This window comes from Cygnus olor, chromosome 16 (genome assembly GCF_009769625.2).
Source record: "Cygnus olor isolate bCygOlo1 chromosome 16, bCygOlo1.pri.v2, whole genome shotgun sequence".
NCBI lineage: Eukaryota > Metazoa > Chordata > Aves > Anseriformes > Anatidae > Cygnus > Cygnus olor.
In genome coordinates, this window is record NC_049184.1 from 15,079,001 (window position 1) to 15,090,236 (window position 11,236).

General features: G+C 71.3%; 2 protein-coding genes across 5 annotated transcripts; both read left to right on the top strand.

Annotated features, from left to right (window-relative positions):
* The first annotated feature begins 3,547 nt into the window (after window positions 1–3,547).
* On the top strand, window positions 3,548–8,478 carry SCRT2 (scratch family transcriptional repressor 2). The gene is made up of 2 exons (XM_040576050.1): window positions 3,548–3,859; window positions 6,232–8,478. Exons 1-2 carry the CDS (start codon window positions 3,736–3,738, stop codon window positions 6,936–6,938), a joined length of 831 nt encoding a protein of 276 aa, XP_040431984.1. The 5' UTR covers window positions 3,548–3,735; the 3' UTR covers window positions 6,939–8,478.
* Window positions 8,479–9,182: 704 nt separating this feature from the next.
* Window positions 9,183–10,494, top strand: SRXN1 (sulfiredoxin 1). 4 transcript variants are annotated; one of them, XM_040576043.1, is made up of 4 exons: window positions 9,183–9,408; window positions 9,558–9,778; window positions 9,815–9,832; window positions 10,235–10,494. In XM_040576043.1, exons 1-2 carry the CDS (start codon window positions 9,229–9,231, stop codon window positions 9,759–9,761), a joined length of 384 nt encoding a protein of 127 aa, XP_040431977.1. In that variant the 5' UTR covers window positions 9,183–9,228; the 3' UTR covers window positions 9,762–9,778; window positions 9,815–9,832; window positions 10,235–10,494. The 4 variants fall into 4 exon arrangements, with proteins under 4 accessions (XP_040431977.1, XP_040431978.1, XP_040431976.1 ...); XM_040576044.1 differs by having other exon boundaries at window positions 9,558–9,776; window positions 9,811–9,832; XM_040576042.1 differs by having other exon boundaries at window positions 9,815–10,494.
* Window positions 10,495–11,236: the final 742 nt, after the last annotated feature.

Consider the following 11,236-nt stretch of genomic DNA (forward strand, 5'->3'; position numbering starts at 1 on the left):
CAGGGGTGTCGGGTGTGAAGCGGTGCTGGGGCCACCGCTCTTCCCTTCCCTGGGGGTCTTGGTGGCGTTTTGCGTGGTGTCCCCCCAGGACCCCGTGCACCCCCTCAGCACCCTCTGTGCCGTCTGGCCCCCGATAATCTTCCCATTCCCATTCCCATGCTGTGGCAGAGGGCAGCAGCTGCCCCCGGGATGGGGGGGCTGGAGGCGGCTGGGGAAAGCAGGGACAAATGTGCCCCCCCCCGGGGGGGCAAAGAGACCAGATTTGCTGTCAGGGGGGCAGACAACAGCTTTTATAGCAACGGGGGACACCGAGGCACGGTGGGTCGGGGTGACCTGCCCAGGGTTTTCCATCCTCTGCTGGGGCCCCGGCCGTGCTCTCCACTCTCTCCCCATCGCCCTGCACCCCAGAGCACCCCCAGCAGCCCCCCTGCACCCAGATGGGCAGCACAGGAGGAGAGGGGCGGCAGCACACGGCCCCCTGCCCGGGCACGCTGCTGCGTGGCAAGGGGCAGCAGGGGACCGGTGCCAGGTCCGTGCCACCTGGCACCCGGCTGCACCCAGGCCCTGCTAACGGGGGACACAGGGAGGGGGGCACCGGGGGGGGCCAGGCAGCCCCCAGGCCGGGCAGCACCCGGTCGCCGCACGCGCGTGCGCCCCTTCCCCGGGGCACGAGGCAGCCGGGCCTTTGTCCCCAGCTCTTTGTCTGGCAATCTGCTCCCGTCGGGACCGCCGCGCCAGCCCCGCGCCGCTGTGCCTTAACCATGCAGATCCCAGCTCCCGGCCCCGGCTGCGTCCCGGCCGCCTCCGGGAAGGACGCGGGTGGAATTGATAATCGCCCGCCGCCTGCTCGGGGGGTCCCGCAGCCCCGGCTCAGCCCCCTCCCAGCTCCGTGTGTCCTTCAGGATCCGGCCCCGTGGGCATTTGGGAGGGTGTGAGGAGAGAGGAGGGGGCTGAGGAGCAGCAGGAGGTGTGGGGGCGCTGCGGGGAGGGGGGGGCTTGTCCCGTCCTGGGAGCCGGATGCGTCCCACACCCCTTGCAAGGAGCTGACGGGGGGGGTTCCAGCCCCCTCCCTGCACCCCAGGTTCCCCTGGGGATGCTCCTGCCCACCCAGCCCCACAGCCAGGAGTCCCCAGAGACCCTCGCCCAGCGGACCCCCGCCGCCCCCTCCCTCCCTCCCGCCCCCCCAGCGCCACGGGGGAACAATCGCCCCCCAGCCCCGCGAGCGAGGGGAATTATTTCCATACAGCTGCTCGGGAAGGCACGGATTCAGCCGTCACCCAGGCGCGCTCCAGGAGAGAGCCCGGGCCTTTCTTCTTGGCTCTCCCCACCGCAACCATGGCGGGGGCAGGCCGGGGGGGGCCCAGCCGTGCTGCAGTCAGCAATATTAGCACAGCTCCTCAGGCCTGATTGCGGGTTATTAACATACATTATCTCAGTCCCCTGCCTCTGAAAGGAGCCAGTTCCTATCCCCCCCCCCCCAGCTTCTCTCACCGCCCTCCCTCCCCCCCGTCTTTTACACTTAATTACCTCCCTTATTACACCACAGCCTGGAGAGGGGAAAAAAAAAATCCCAGGGCAGCGGGCGGGCAGGCAGGCCCGGCCCAACTAGGGCGTAAGTAATCGCCCGTCCTGCAGACGTGCCTTCAAGGAAGGCGGCCGCACGCACGCGGAGAAATAAATCGGGGCGCAGCGGGGCCGGGAGCGATGCCGGGGCGGCCCCGGGGCTGCACCTCGGGGAGACGTGACCTTGGCCTTGGCACGGCCGGACCCGCCGTGCCACGGGGCCAGATGGGGTCAGGTTGAGAAGGGGAGAGAGCCCTGGAGCTGTGGGGGGAGCGGGATGGGAGCCCCAGCCTGGGGTGGGCTGCGGGGTGCCCTGGACTGTCCTGAGCTGTGGGATGCTGTGGGGTGCCCTGGGCTATGGGATGCTGCAGGGTATGGGGTGCCCTGGGTTATGGGATGCTGTGGGCTACGGGGTGCCCTGAGCTATGGGATGCTGCACAATATGGGGCAATGCCAGGCTACGGGGTGTCCTGGGCTATGGGGTGCTGTGGGGTGCCCTGAGCTATGGGATGCTGCGCAATATGGGTCAATACCAGGCTAGGGGGTGTCCTGGGCTGTGGGGTGCCACACAAAGCACATCCAGAGCTGCCCCCAGCTCCTGGCACAGGTAAAGGAGCGCGGGGCTGCCAGCTCCTGCCCAGCTCCAGCACCAGGCTGCACCCGGGGGCACTGCTCTTGTCCCCCCGACACCGTGTCCCTAGCTGAAGGGCTAAGGGGGGGCCATCAGCAGGGCATGGATGTGCCCCAGTTCCCCCACACCGGCCGTGCCAGCGCTCTGCCTGCGGCTGACGGATCACGGACCGCTACTGCTGAGCGCTGCAACGCACTCGGAGCGCAGGGCTCTGGCAGGGCCATGGGGAGGGGGATGCTTGGGGGGGCACCGGCTTCGAGGAGGATTGCAAAGGGGCTGGGGACCCTAAGGGGGTGGCAGGGTAGGGGTGCTGGGGGTGCGGGTCCTTTGTGCTGGGTCCTCCTCTCACTGTGCCCCCTTGGCCACCTCCAGCTGGTGCAGAAGCCCCGGGCACGCTCCGGGGTTCCCATTGGGGCTCCCCAGCTCTGCTGAGCAGCTTGGGGGGCACAGGGTGGCTGTGACGGGGTCCCCTACGGCCTGGGGGGGGGGGCACGGTGGGGGGCAGAACCCCTCCGGCAGGGTCCCCCGGGGTCACCTGCGAGCCCCAGGGAGAGGCAGCTTGGGACCGCAGCGGGACGGGGCCTCATCCTGCACCGGGGGGGGCGCAGCGAGCGGGGGAGTGGGGGCTCGGTGGGGAACAATGCACGGCCACGAGCCCGCTGCTGCGGTGGGCTGCGGAGGTCACGGCGCTTCCCCCGGGACAGGGATGGGGACAGGGCCACGGAAAGGGACAGAAGGTGGGGAAGGGATGGGGAAAGGGGATGGGGACAGGGGAAGGGGGGCAGCGGGCAGGGGTGGGGGCAGGACAGATGGGACAGGGGTGAGGGGCTGGGAAGGGGAATGGGGACAGGGAGCAGGAGAAGGGGCGAGGGAAGAGGAAAGGGGTCAGCGGGGAGGGACGGGGGCAGAGATGAGGACAGGGAAGAGGGATGGGAACGGGGACAGGGAACAGGGTTAGGAGCAGGGAACAGGGATGGGGACAGGGGACGGGAACCGGGACAGGGAACGGGGACAGGGACGGCGACGGGGACGCCCTCGTAACCCACCCCCCCACACCTTTTGCAGGCCCTGGGGGCTGGCGGCGGGGAGACAAAGGCGGCAGGAGGAGGCAGCCGCCCCCCGCCACCCCCCCCCCCCCCACGTCCCCGCGTGTCCCCATTGTCCGCGGCGGGGGGAGGCGGGGAGCGGGGACCCCCCCCCCCCCCGTGCCACAGCGCCCGGCGCTACCGGGGGGGCTCGGGGGGGGCTCGGGGCGCGGCCGGGCGGAGCGGCCCCCTCCCCCCCCCGCCGCCTGCCTTCCTCCCCCTCCTCCTCCTCCTCCTCCTCCTCCTCCTCCTCTTCCTCCTCCTCTCCTCCTCCTCCTCCCGCCGCCCGCCCCTCGCACTCGGTTCCCCGCTCCTCGCCTCCCGCACGCCCGGCCCGGAGCGGGGCCGGTGACGGCGCACGGAGCCCGCCCGGGGCTGCCCGGTGCCGGTGCCGGTACCGGTACCGGTGCCGGTACCGGAGCTGTCCAGTGCTGAAGGCTCCGGCCCGGCCCCGCCATGCCCCGCTCCTTCCTGGTGAAGAAGCTGAAGGCGGACGCGTTCCCGGTCGCCGGGGTCCCCGCGCCCCCCTACGCCCCCCTGGAGCCCCCCTACGCGCTGCCCGGCCCCGCCGCCGGCGATGGTGAGTGCGGGGCCGGGGGCTCCGGGGCCGCCCCCCCCACCCCCCACCCCGTGCTATTGTGTGAGCCCGGCGGGGCAGAGGGCGGGGAGGCCGGGGGAAGGCGAGCCGGGGGGGCTGGGGGTGACAGGGGGGGTTTTGGGGGGCTCCGGGGCGCTGGGACGTGGGGCAGGGTCAGGGCGACGGGGGCGTGACGGGCGGGGGTCCCCCCGCTGTGCCCCGCGGGTGGGAGCCGGGAGGGGATCGGGGGGCAGGGGGCAGTGTGACAGCATCGGGGGGCTCGTCCCTGTTGGGTTTGTGCCCCCCCCCCCCCCCCGGCGGGGGTCACCAGCCCCTGCCGAAGTTGGTCCTTGGGGACGCGTCCCCTCGGTGACAGCGGCAGCCCGGGGGGCACCCCTGGCTGGAGCCGGGTCCCCCCACGACTGGGGGGCAATGGGGCTGGTTCCTTCCCACGGCAAGTTATTTTGGGGGGGCACAAAGCAGCCGGGGCGAGGGCAGGGGCCGGGAGCAGGCTGCTCGCCGTGCCTGTGGCTTTCATTGTTCGCGGCGGTGCCCTGAGCCCCTCGGAGAGCTCGGAGCAGGCTGTCACCTCCCGGGGCGCGGGGAGCAGCCGCGCACAGCGGGAAGGGGGAGCGGGGGGGGGGGGGGGCAGCACACACACACCCCCCAGCACTGGGAGGGGTGCGAAGGGCTGGGCAGGAAGGTGCTGAGTCCCCAGAGGGTCCCCAGAGCCCTGACCTGCGAGGTGACACCGGGCAGGGCTCTGGGAGCCACCAGCGCTTGGCAGAGACCCCCGGCGGGGCAGCCCCGGGGGTCTGCCCTGGAAGCGGGGACCAGGGATTTTCATCCCAGGCCATGGCCTGGCTGCTCCCAGCTGCTCGGGGACCCTCAGCCTGAGCTGGATGCACGGATGGGCCTGATCCTGCCACACAGGACCCGGGGCTGCCCGAGCGCTGCGTTGCTGCCCCCCCCCCCCCCCTTTCTGCTGCACACTGCTCCCCAGCAAAGGGGTTTCTGCCACCAGGGCAGGGCTGCGATGCTCACCCGGCCCGGGGGGGTCCTCAGCTCCCCCCGCCTGGTCGGGAGCCAGAAGCCGGTGGGGGAGGGATGTGCTGCAGCTGGGCAGAAGCTGCCGACGCTGCTCTCCTGGAAATAACCTTGCTGCATGCTCGGAGGCAGCGTGAGAAATTGCTGAGCGGAGCGCTTTCTGCACAGCCCGTGCGAGCGCACTGTCAGCAGGGCGCGGGGAGCGAGGGGGGGGGGCCGGGCTGTGCCCCCGCCTCACGGACCCCTCCCCACCGTAGCACAGGGACCCCCGGCCTCGAGGGGACAAACCGTGGTGGCCCCGGCTGCATCTTGCCCCCGACAGCTGAGATGGGGGGGTCCCACAGGCAGGAGGGGTCTGGGATCAGGGATGGTTTGCAGGGCCCCAGCGGGGGGGGGGCGTTCACGCTGTCCCGCTGGCACACACCGGCCCTGGGGACCCCAGCCATGCACCAAGCCCCTGCCCCTGGCAGAGCACGCTGTCCCCACCAGCAGGGCTGCATCCTCTGAAGCGGCTGGCCAGGGCCATTGCGCACAACGCAGGTGACTGCCAGGACCAAGACAGGGACCCTGGGGTGGAAGCCGTGTCCTCCCCCCCCATCCTTAGCCACCAGCCCAGCAGGGAGCCCCTCGGAGCACGCGGCGCAGTGACCGTCGTGTGCTGGCAGTGGAGGGAAGGGGACATCCACGTGGTGCCTGCTCGGGCACGGGCCAAGCGTCACCTGCCCAGAGCCTGGCCCCGAGCAGACGTGCACCAGTGTCACACAGGGCGACACGACTGTGTGGCATCAGAGCCCCCCCTGCCCCTGGGGTCTGTGGGTCCCTGTCCCCAGTGGGAGCCCAGGGTTAGGGCGCAGCCTCTGGGTGCCACGAGTGCCACGTTCCCTGGGGGAGATGGGGGGAGACGGGGGGAGATGGGGTGACCTCCCCAGGCCCTTCTGTGCTCGCCTCCCCCTGGAGAAGGAGAGGTGAGGAAGGAGCAGCGCCCACGGCCCCAGTGGGAGGATGTGGGTGCTGACAGCCCCCAGAGGCTGATGGATCCAGGGGCTGCGCAGGGCTGCAGCATCCCGGGGTACCCAGTCCCCACCAGCCCTGCTCCCCGGGCGTCCCCACGGGCTGGGTCCCATCCTGCCAGCAGACACGCGCTGTGACCGGAGCCAGGGCAGGCTCGGCCCTTGTGCAGATGAGGACAGGGGGACCTGGGGGGGCCACCTCAGTTTGCACCCCCGTTGGGTGTTTTTGGCTCACGGCTCGCCCCCCTTCCCCGGTGGAGCCGGTGCAGGGGCAGAGCCTGGCCCGGGGACGGTGACCCGGCCGTGTCGTCCCCGCAGGGTACCTCCAGCACTGCCTGGCTCCTGCCGCCTACGACTCCGACAAGAAGCAGGGGCTGCCGCCGGCGCCTCCGGACCCAGCCTACGCGCCCGGCCAGGAGGAGTACAGCGACCCCGAGAGCCCCCAGTCCACCTTCTCCGCCCGCTACTTCAACGGGGAGGCGGCGGTGACGGACAGCTACTCCATGGACGCCTTCTTCATCACCGACGGGCGGTCGCGCCGGCGCGGCAAGAGCCAGCGCCGCGGCGGCCACCGCCACTCCTGCCCCGAGTGCGGCAAGACCTACGCCACCTCCTCCAACCTCAGCCGGCACAAGCAGACGCACCGCAGCCTGGACAGCAAGATGGCGAGGAAATGCCCGACCTGCGGCAAGGCGTACGTCTCCATGCCCGCCCTGGCCATGCACGTCCTCACCCACAACCTCAAGCACAAGTGCGACGTCTGCGGCAAGGCCTTCAGCCGGCCCTGGCTGCTGCAGGGCCACATGCGCTCGCACACGGGCGAGAAGCCCTTCGGCTGCTCCCACTGCGGGAAGGCGTTCGCCGACCGCTCCAACCTGCGCGCCCACATGCAGACCCACTCCGCCTTCAAGCACTACAAGTGCAAGCAGTGCGAGAAGACCTTCGCCCTCAAGTCGTACCTCAACAAGCACTACGAGTCCGCCTGCTTCAAGGGCTCCGAACACAGCTGTGCAATAGGGAACTAGCCTCCGCCAGCCCCCCCCGCACCCAGCACCCCCACCCGTCCCGTCCCTCCCCGTCCCTGTGCCGGCGCTCCTGCAGCTGCTGCCGGCCGTTCTGTGGCTGCGCGGTGGCTGCAGGACGCGTGCCCCCAGCTCCCAGTTCCAACCCCCCAGGAGAAGGGTGCCCCCGTGCCCCCAGGACGGGACGGATCCAGCCCCAGCCCCAGCCCCACAGCCAGGCGGGTCTCTCTGTGGGGACTTGCCCGGGACCCTCTCCCCCACCCAGCACAGACCTTCCCCCCAGCTCGTGACGCTCACTGATATTTATTTAATTTATTACTGTTATTTATTTAGAGTTGCTGCTTCTCCCCCCGGGAACCGCCGGGGAGGAAAGACATTCGCTGCTCCACCCCCCCCAGGAGCAAAAACTCCCCTGGTCCATACCAGGGATGGGACCGTGGGCCGAAGAGCCAGGACTGATGGCTCGGCAGGACTGACGGACACCTGCCTCGGAGGCTGGGACCCGCAGCCCAGGCCCCTGCCGTCCCCCCACCTGCATGGGAGCAGCCCTGGGGCAGGACCCGCACCCGAATTGTGGCCCCCCCCACACCCCCAGACCCTTCTGGGGCTGCTGCTGGCCCCCCCAGCCAGACGCCAGCCCCCCAGGAGGAGCGGGTCGGTGGTACCGCAGAGCTCGGGTGAGTCTATTTAATTGCTCTTCTTATTTATATTATTTATTCCTTACCCTTTTCACTATTTATTTGCCAAGACTGGCGGGGCCGGCAGCCCTTCCGCACGGCTCGCAGGAGGCAGCAGAGCTGCAGCAGCGCCGCCATGCCCAGGACAGAGCCGTGGGGACAAGGACGGGGACAGGACCCCGAGAGCCACCGAAAAGCAGGCACGGAGGCGGGGGCAACGTGAGGCGGCTGAGCAGCCCCCCCCCCCCCCCCCAAACCCCACAAGCCCCCCACGAGGGCAGAGCCGCTCTCCTTTGTCTTCCTCGGAGCCGCGGGGTCCCGCTCTGCTCCCCGCGCCACCCCAGCGGGGACAACCCAGCGATTCTATGCAACCTCCCCGCAGACCCCCCCCCGGCCCCGCAGCGAGCCGCTTCCTACCTCGGGCCACGAGCTGCCACGGCCCCCCCAGCCCGTGCCAGCACCCCGAAACTTTTGGGGTTCAGCCTGGACCTCGCGCGCCCCCCGCGCCGTCTTCCTGCACCGTCTTCCTCCCGCCGTGGCCGCGGGTCCCACGGGCTCGACGCCTCCCAGGCAGGGACGCTCGCGAGCCCCGAGGGCACCGTGGTGGCCACCCCGTGGGCATCGTGGCCACGCACCGCGTCCCCCACGCAGGGGACAGCATTTCACGGTTCCCCTCGGATGGCGCTGCCCGTCCCTGTTGTGTACATAGCGGACACCACAGCAATAATTTTCCGTGCATGATCGATTTTTTTCTGCCAGGTTTTTGTATTTGAGCGGCCGCGGCGAGACGAGCCGGACCGAGCAGCGGCCGCCCGCAGTGTTACTTGTAATGCAATTCAGGGATATAAAAGGGATTTCTGCCACTACCAGGGGTGTCTCGGGCCATCTGTACGGGGCTGGGGGGTGGCAGGGGAGCGGGGGGGGCGAGGTGTGCGCCCCCGTGCCGAGGGGCAGCCGACAGCACCCGGCTGGGGAGGAGCAGCAGAAAGCAGAGAGGGGGTGAGTCCTGGTGGGAACCCCAGCAGCACCCAAGCAGTGAAGTCGGGGCCCCCCCCCAGAGCCTCGCGACCCCTTCCCCATCACCAGCAGCCCCCCCAGGGGGCAGAAGACCCCCCCCACTTGGTGCTGCCGAGTCGGGGCTGGGGCCGGTGCCCCCCGGGAGCTGGGCAGGGGCTGCAGAACCGGGGGGCACCTGGGGTCTCTGCCCTCCCGGGGGGGCACTGGGCTGCAGAACCCCCAAAAACGCCCTCAAACGTCACAGCCGGGAGCCGGACCCGGAGATCCTGGGGGTCCCGGTCCAGCTCGGGCCATTTGGAGGTGCCAGGGGTCGCAGCCCGGGAACGGCTCCGCGGTTCCCCCCCCCGGGGGACGGGACCCCAGCAGGACGAGCAGCCGGGGGGGGGCCGGTGCTGCCGGGGCTGCCGGGGCTGTCCGTGCCCCCGGTGCCCCCGGTGCCGCCGGTGCTCCCGGTGCCCCCGGTGCTTCCGGTGCTGCCGCTTCACGGTGACTCTGCAAAAGCGCCGGGGGGGGCGGAGGGGAGCGGCCGGGCGCGGCGCTGCCCGGGGCGGGGCGGCGGGGGCAGGAAGCGGCGGAGCGGCTCCGGGGACAGCGGGGCCATGGCCGAGACCGGGAGCGGGTCCGAGACCGGGAGCGGGACCGGGACAGAGACCGAGACCGGGAGCATCCACACGCAGCACATCACGGCCGTGCACAACGTGCCCATGAGGGTCCTCATCCGGCCCATCCCCGCCGTGCTGGACCCGGGCAAGGTGCGGAGCCTGGTGGAGACCCTGCAGGTAGGGGCTGGGGTGGGCAGGATGAGGCCGGGCGGCCCCGCACGGCCCCGTGCAGCCCCCCGCCCTCCCCCCCCCCCCCCCCCCGACGGTGCCGGGGCACTGCTGGGGAAGCTCACGGCCCCGGGGCTGTCCCCCCCCCCCGTCCCCAGGAGGATCCCGAGCGGGTGCCCCCCATCGACGTGCTGTGGGTCAAGGGCAGCCAGGGCGGGGACTACTTCTACTCCTTCGGGGGGTGCCACCGCTACGCCGCCCACCGGGAGCTCAGCCGGGACACCATCCCCGCCAAGATCGTCCCGTCCACGCTCAGCGACCTCCGCACCTACCTGGGCTCCTCCACGCCCCAGCTGCTCTAGCGGGACCCCCCCCCCGACCGGGACCCTTTCCCTGGGGGTCCCCTGGGGTCCCCCCGTGGGCCCGATCCGGGGTGAGCATCCCCGGTGCTGTCCCCGCCGGTGTGGGTGGGATGGGGTCGGGGTGGGATGGGGTCAGGGTGGGCGCCCCCCAGTCCCGGTAGGGCGCACGGGGGGGGTCCCGGCTCCGGTGGGCGGCCGGCAGGTGGCGGCGTTGTGCTGCGGGAACGGGGCCGGGCGGGGCCCAACCGGGACAGCTCCGAACCGGGATAGCACCGAACCGGGGCAGCACCGAATCGGGGCAGCTCCGAATCGGGGCAGCTCCGAATCGGGACAGCACCGAACCGGGACAGCTCCGAACCGGGACAGCTCCGAATCGGGGCAGCTCCGAATCGGGACAGCACCGAACCGGGACAGCTCCGAACCGGGACAGCTCCGAACCAGGGCATCGCCAAACCGGGGCATCACTGAACCAGGACCCCACCGAACCAGGACCTCACCGAACCAGGACCTCACCGAACCAGGACAGAGCTGTTCCAGAGCGCAGCCGAGCCGGGTCCCCAGGCTTCACCCTGCAGCTCCAGGCTGGCCCCATGAGAGCCTGCGCTGCGCCTGCCCCACGGCCGCCTGCCCCATCCTCAGACGCATCCTGCACCCCCTTCCCCGTGGGGCACATCTCCGAGCGGCGCTGTGGGGACACCCACTCGTGCTCCGGGAATAAAGGAGGTCGAAGCCCTGCGGCTCTGCGGGCTGGTGCAGGGGGCAGCGGGGGGCAGGAGGAGGTATGGGATGGCACGGGGCAGTGGGGACACGGGGCAGGCCTGGCACCGGCGTCAGCAGGCAGCTGAGGGCTGGGGGAACGGGGACGGGTGCTGAGCTGGGGGACGGGTGCTGAGCTGGGGGGACGGGATGCTGTCGGTTCCGCAGCGCCGCGTCTTCGCCCCGCGTGCAGGCTGGAGCAACCACTGCGAGCATCCCACGGGCGCCTCGGCATCCCTCCGAGCCGGGAGCCGTGGTCCAGGGAGGGGAAAGGCCACTGAGTCACCCCCCGCGCCGTGAGTCAGCCGCGGCACTGGGACAGGAACCGCGTCCGGACGCTCCTGCCCTCGCTCTGCCCCCTTGGCCACGCTCCGTGCCGGCTGGATCCTGTCCCCCAAGGGCAGAAATGGGCCTGGCGGGGGGCGGGGGGGGGGCGCACGGGCAGGGCAGTGCGCGGTGCGGCACGGGGCACGCTTCGGCACTGCCTGCGAGCGCGGCGTTTCCGCAGGAGCCGCTGGGGAGGAAGGGCAGGGTGGGCTGGGGGCTGCGCGAGGGCAGGGGCTGGGGTGGGGGGGGAGCCGCGGCACGGCCGGGCTGCATGCGCCGCATCAAAGCCGCCCCCGCCGGGAGGAAGCCCTGCAAGCGCTCGCGCCGAGAGCAGCCCTGGCCTGCGGCTCCCTCATGGGCTATAAATTTCTCCGAAGAATTGTGGCGTGCTA